Source organism: Gossypium raimondii, chromosome 9, assembly GCF_025698545.1.
Source record: "Gossypium raimondii isolate GPD5lz chromosome 9, ASM2569854v1, whole genome shotgun sequence".
Taxonomy (NCBI): Eukaryota; Viridiplantae; Streptophyta; class Magnoliopsida; order Malvales; family Malvaceae; genus Gossypium; species Gossypium raimondii.
In genome coordinates, this window is record NC_068573.1 from 24,861,564 (window position 1) to 24,868,734 (window position 7,171).

A 7,171-nucleotide genomic window follows, 5' to 3' on the forward strand; every position below is an offset into this window, starting at 1 on the left:
GGTAGTATGTGATGTCTATTTAGTCATTTCACTGTTGTTTGGGGTTGTTACATGCAACTTTTGCAATGAAATGTTCATTAATAATTTATTTGAAGCAATATGGTAGTACGTAATGTTTAATTTGGGCTCTAAATGGTGGGTTGGAGCTATTAAATGTAATTTTTTACTGTTAAATATTGTTTACTATTTATTTGGGACAATATGGTAATATGTCTAGACTATTTTTGGACTTCTAATGTTGTTTCAAACTTTTAAATAATGTTTGGGATTGTTATATGAATTTTTTGAGGAGTTTTAATTTCCTTTATATTGACATAGCCTAAGAGGACTGATGAGCTCAGAGGAGTTGTCAGGCCTGAGTCATGCATTACCATGGGAAAATTTCTTTAGTTTTATGTTATTATGTTATTATGTTAGTTATTAAATAAGCACAACCTTTTATGCTACTACTGTAGTAATTAAACAGAAAAAACATTTTACCTAGATATAGATCATACGGAACAAGAAGCTTGAAAGTGCACAAAAGACAGCAAAGGTACAAGCATCTGAGGAATAGGCAACTAATGAACCACAAGTCACTCAAGCAACTTCAACAAGCTAGGGAACAACCATCTAATGACTTGTTTATAGAATTTACACTTATATGATCAGATGCTACACATCAACCAATAAATGTTGACGTAGCAATCTATAAGATTAATGATAGCATTTATGCGGTCATTAATGGATGCCACACGTCAACCAACAAATGTTGACGTAGTAATCTACGTCAACACCAGTTGCTGACATGATAGTATCATGTTAGCAAAAAAAATTTCAAGAAAAAATTAAAAAAATATATTTTTAAAAAAGTTTAGAATGAACTTAGACAAATTATTATCCAAATTTATTCTAGAAGAATAAAAACATTAAAAATTTTAATTTTTTAAAATTATTAAAAATATTAAAAATTAATTACAATAATAAAATTTATATATAAAAAACATGAATTGCATCTTTTCCATACAAATTGAACATTAATGAATTAACTAAAACTAAACAAAGGAAAAAGTTATTATGTTCGATCTCTTTTAATTATTATTTAATTATTTATTTATTTATTTCTTCATTCAAGAACACATTTTAAGAGGGATTACCTAACAAACATGTTGATTGCTATTTCAATAAATTAATTTTTCATATAAATATATTCAAAATTAAGATACGACATGTTGATTGGTATTTCCAATAAATTAATTTTTCATATAAATATATTCGAAATTAAGATGCGACATTTCCGATTGAAATATAGGAATATGGAAAGTAAGTACCGCGTAGCTAAGTTAAACAAAATTTAAAATATGGGGAAATAATTAAATGAAAGAATGAATGCTTTTAAATTGAAAAAAAAGGAAAAATGAAAAAGATTATGGTATGATTATAAATTTAATGGTTTTTTATATTTTTATATTTTTATCATTTTAAAGATTTAAATTTTTTATAATTTCTAATGATTCTTATAAATTTGTTTATAATTTATTTATATTTATGAATTTTATAATTTCGAATGAATATAAATAAATGGGTGTCCAAATTCAAATAAACTTGGACAATTAATTTATCCGATTCATTTCGAACTTATTTTTAATGGTGATTATTGGCTAAAAGGTCTCATTTATCAAAATTATTAGTTTAAGGGTTCAATTAAGTGCAAAAAAAATGAGAGGGCTTAATTGTTTTTTTTTAATTTTTGAGGACTTCTATATCATTCATTTTAAACTTTCACTTTAAATTAAAAAATTTTGGTTTTTAAATTAAATCTTACATGGAATAGACCTGTCCATGGGTCAAGGTTCTGCCCTGGACGGCCCGCTTGAAATATGGGCGGTTTGGGTAAAATATAGGCCGAAATATGGGCTTGGGCAAAATTTTAGGCCGTTTAAAAATAGGTGGGCCTCGGGCAAGATTTTTGGTTTGAGGCCTGCCCTACCAAAAATATTAAATATATATTTTTATTTTTAAAATATAATATTTTTTATTTTAAGTTTATTTACTTTCATTTCCTTGACTAGTGTTACAAAATAATAATAATAAAACATCAAGTTTGTTTTACTAATCAAATGTTAGATTTTGTTACAACAATTAATACAATTAATACAATTAATAATTTGATAAATTTACTAATCAAATGTTAGATTTTATTACAACAATTAATACAATTAATACAATTAATAATTTGATAAATTTACTAATCAAATGTTAGATTTTATTACAACAATTAATATAATTAACAATTAATAATTTGATAATTTTACTAACAATTAATTTTAATAACAATTAGTTTTAATTTTATTTAAAAAATAATTTTAATTTTAATTAAAAACGGGCCGGGCCGAGCTCGGGCCCCATATTTTTTCTTCGGGCCGGGCCTGGGCAAAATCTCAGGCCCATATTTTGGCGGCCCGGGCCTAGTAAACGGGCTGAAATTTTTTTTGTGGGCCCGGCCCAGCCCGGCCCATGGACAGGTCTACATGGGAATATATTTGTATTATTTGTAATTTCACATCATTATTTACCATAAAAACAAATTGCCACATCAAATTTCTTTAACGAAGTTAACAAAAAAATTTAAGTTTATGGTTGAAATTTGAGTAAATTGGAGAGGGATTAAATCCTCAAGTTTCACATGGTATTATTTCTGTTGCTTCAATTAAGTTATCACAGTTGACTTTTTCTAAGGTCGAATTTTAAGTTCTGATATCTATTATTTCAAATATTTTAACTAATTAATCTTTTCTTAAAAGTTAAGTATTTAAAAATTAGGTTTAAATCACAAAATAAAATTTTTATATTTTCTTCTCAATTTAATATTTAAACTATATTTGTTACCTAAAATAATATATAGTTTATATATTATTTTTCCTAAATTAGTACCTAAACCTTTTTCTTAAATTATATTCCATTACGCAAAATGATATCTAAACCCAGGACTTAAACAATCTTGGACATTATGTTGAAGATTCGGGGCAAAGAATAGAGTCAAATATCCAAGACTCCTCTAATATAGGGGAAGAAGATGACCAGAACTGGGCTTATGAAGAATCCATGGGGAATGGGCTACAGTCCGCTTCATTTCAGTCCAAATAGCAAATTAGGGCAATGATGAGGTTTGAAGCCCAAATTCCTAATACAAGTGATGAATCCTCCAATGAAGTCAGTAACGAAGGGTTAAGAACTGAGAGAAATAAGGAGAATTTAAGAACAACCTTAACACTAAAGATGCCTCTTCACAATCAGAGAATGTAAATGCGGTTGGGAAGAATATTCAATCGAGAGGAGTTAGTACTCTTGATGATATTGACAGCGAATATAAAGCTACTCGTCCAAAGAAAGAGGTGGCTAGATTGAGGAAATTGCAAAAGAAAGGGTTATACCAAAGATTATCAGCAAAACGCAATGTGCCTTGGTGGAAGGTAGACAATTTTTTTATGGAATCTTGTTGGCTAAGGAAATCTTGCACTGAATGACTAAATCCAAGGAGAATGAAGGGGGATTATGCTTATGATTGCGTTGGTTGGGACTTGTTAGATCGTAGAGAGGCGAAATGATTCGTAGCTGTGTTGAATTGTCTGTTCTATTAAATTAATGGCGATTAATCAAGGCTTTCTGTCGGGTGGTCTGCAAGTCAAATCTGATAAGCTTGTATGACCTTATATAGGTGCAAGCCTGGTGTTATTGGATGATTGGTGTCTCTTATAGGTGCAGATCTTTTTCCCTTGGTTTTGTAATCTGGAATATTGTACCACCGCTTTTACAATGACCGTTTCAATAAATCTGTTTGTAGCTTAAAAGAAATTTCATTAAAAGAGAAGAAAGAATGATTCGGGAGGAGGAAGTGTAAAAACTTTTTGAAAATTTTTAATTTAATTTATTATTATTATTATAAAATATTGCTTAAAAAGATTTTTTAATGGTGGGGATAATTTGGGCAATATACTATAGTTTAGGTATCGCTGTAGGCAACAAAGTCTAGTTTAGGCATCTCTTGTAAGAAAAAAATAGTATAGTTTAGGTATCACTTTAGGTAATGGAGTATAGTACTTTAGACACCATTTGCGATAAAAAAATTTAGATACCAACTTAAAAATATATATAATGTAGATATTATTTTATGATTTAAGTCTAAAATTACTACATTTAAAGTATTAAGTAATATTTTAAAAATTATTAATGATAAGTACTTAAAAGAATTTAATCGCCAAAAGTCAAAAGTGTGATAAGTTTTTAGAATTTAGAATGAAGGAATAACTCCTGACCCTTTAATCAAAACATGTCATCATAAAACAACACGTGGACAAAACTAGTAATATAAATTACATTCATGGCTTATTTTATTTTATTAGACAATTTATTTACTCACTATAAAGACAGTGCATGCATGAAAGACATATATAGAGTAGTAAGAAGAGGGGAAAATGCATGAAAAATAGGTAAAGGCAGTTAAAAGATGAGCAAAATTACATGAGGAAAGGCCTGTAATTGTTCCAAGATAATAAACGTGAGCTCTACGTAATAACACTTATTTCTAAAGAGTAAACCAAAGCAACCCTCACGAGACTGCATCCCACAGCATTTATTTCCCAACTAAGTCATCAGCCACCACTTTCCCAACTATATTTTAATATTCTTATATATATAAACCCCACCAAACAAAAACACAACTTCATGTCAAAACATTACAGCTGAAAGATCCATCACATACATATATAAAAGATAAAAACCCTAGTTGAGTATTGAACTCTTTGTGAACATGTCTCATATTGCTGTGGAGAGAAATAGGAGAAGGCAAATGAATGAGCATCTCAAAGTTTTGCGTTCCTTAACCCCTTGTTTCTATATTAAGAGGGTAACTTAACTCTTCTTCTTTTTTTCCTTCTATTTTCGATCGATATCAAGATTGTGAGATTGAACCCTAATTGTCTTTCTCTTTCTTAATTTCTTAATTTTTAGGGTTTCATTTTTTTTGTTTTTATAGGGTGACCAAGCATCGGTCATAGGCGGTGTGATAGAGTTCATCAAGGAGTTGCAACAAGTTTTACAAGCTTTGGAATCGAAGAAACAAAGGAAGAGCTTAAGCCCTAACCCTAGTCCAAGTACCCCAAGGCCACTACCTTTGCCCGCAAAACCTAACCATTCTCCCATTGGATTCGAAACGGTGGGAGATGTCGGTGCTTGTTGCAACTCATCGCTTGCGGATGTCGAAGCAAGGATCGCCGGATCCAACGTCGTCCTGAAGATCGTGTGCGGACGAATACCCGGTCAAATTCTGAAGATAATAGCTGTGCTTGAGAAATTTTCATTCGAGGTTCTTCACGTCAACATCAGCAGCATGGAAGACACTGTTTTATACTCCTTTATCATCAAGGTATGAACATTATCTATTTGTTTCAATCACAGTTGTTATTGCCGGCATTAAATAATGCGTCAGAGTTTTAATGGACTTGAATTTGCTAGGAATTAATTTGATACTATTGTTGGCGTCGTGGGGTTTAGGGTTTATACCCCTTTTATCATAAAGGTATGTCCATTATATTAAGTAATACGGGACATGGAACACGAATTTGATAATATTTCAGTACTAATTTGATTAATATATTACTGGTAATTTAGGGTTTAGGGTTATACTCTTTTGTCATAAATTTGTCAATGTATCAAAGAATTAATTTGATAATAAATATCACGTGTGCTTTGTATCAAGAAATAATCAATGAAAATTTGTTATTTTCCATTATATTCATTAACTATGGTTTCAACTCTAACTAATTATCAATCGGATATTAGATTAATAAAATAACTAATGTTCTCCGGCCACTAACAAATGCTTTATAATATATATATATAACACAATGTTAAATATATGTGTAGAAGATGAGAGATGTTATTATTATTTTGATAGAAAGAGATTTTACATTCCAATATGCATTTATTATGTGCTTCTAATCATATATAAGTTCATTTGAAGCAGATCTCATCCCAAATTCCTCATGGAAAGCATTGTCAAGTAGGGTAAATTAAATATATAAACAAAATTGGCTTGAGATTGCATTTCATACATCAAGATGTAAAGCATGAGAAAACATCAGAAATAGGGCACCCAACTAAAACACTGAAAATAGTAACTATTTAGCTTCTTATACTGAACAATTTAATCCTTCTGTTCATTTTGTTTCTTATACTGAACAATATGATATAACATGAATTTTGAGAGATTTACTTTATTTTCACAATAGAAAGCCTGTTTTATAAATGGACTCTTTATTATGCCCGGTGTTTGTGTTCAATGTATATTCAAACATGGATATACGGATATAATCTTCCAAATATTTAAAGAACTTAAAGATATTGAGTATATATATACACATGTTGGATACATACTCCTAAGACTTTTTCTTAAGTTGGAGTAATATAGGTTGAAGTTGATAAGTGGTCTATTAATCTCCATATATGTATATAACAAGATATGAAGAAGGCTTATCTTATTTCATAATGCTGTTTTTTTTTTTTTTTTGAGACAGATTGGTCTAGAATGTCAGCTGAGCTTGGAGGAACTTGCTGTTGAAGTTCAGCAAAGCTTCTTCTCGGAGCCTGTTTTTCTAAACGAAATATAGATTTTGATAGCTTCCAGATTTTCGTGTTTACATGGTTTGTTGTTATAGCGCTGCATACAAGAAGTGAAACATATATAATTTCATTTCTCTTTTAAGGTTAAAACATAATTACTTCTAAATAATGAAATCTAACAACTTATCCACTTTTTCCATGATATGGAGAGAGAGTTTTACGGACCTTTACTCCATTACAGCAATGCTTCCTCTTTTTTTTTTTTTTTAAGTAAATCATGATACTTAGTCTGATTTTTGAAAAGTTGATTTGATCCCTGAACTAACTGTTTGATCTTTCGGAGAAAAAGTGATAAGATTTAATTTGAGCAACTCCCTTTGAACATAGTGTGTGCGTGTGTGGCGTGGATATATCTCTATTGTGGTGCATTAATACAACATTACCCAAAAAAAAAAGAAAATAAATTGAATAAAAACAACTATTATTATGAAATTATTGAAATATATAATTGGATAAACTACGTTAGTAGTCAACCAACTATAGACTTTTTTTCTTTTTTTTTTGTCACCTT

The 7,171-nt window shown here is 29.7% G+C and overlaps 1 protein-coding gene across 1 annotated transcript; it reads left to right on the plus strand.

The window, feature by feature from the left end:
- Positions 1-4,715: 4,715 nt before the first annotated feature.
- On the plus strand, positions 4,716-6,790 carry LOC105798608 (transcription factor MUTE). Its single transcript, XM_012628727.2, has 3 exons — positions 4,716-4,885; positions 5,015-5,404; positions 6,555-6,790. The coding sequence occupies exons 1-3, from the start codon at positions 4,790-4,792 to the stop codon at positions 6,645-6,647; spliced, it is 579 nt and encodes a 192-aa protein (XP_012484181.1). The 5' UTR covers positions 4,716-4,789; the 3' UTR covers positions 6,648-6,790.
- The last annotated feature ends 381 nt before the right edge of the window (positions 6,791-7,171 follow it).

Coding starts and splice junctions, on each gene's coding strand:
- LOC105798608 (XM_012628727.2), top strand. CDS start 4,790: ATGTCTCATATTGCTGTGGAGAGAAATAGGAGAAGGCAAATGAATGAG. Junction 4,886..5,014: donor CTTGTTTCTATATTAAGAGG/GTAACTTAACTC, acceptor TTGTTTTTATAG/GGTGACCAAGCATCGGTCAT. Junction 5,405..6,554: donor TATACTCCTTTATCATCAAG/GTATGAACATTA, acceptor TTTTTGAGACAG/ATTGGTCTAGAATGTCAGCT.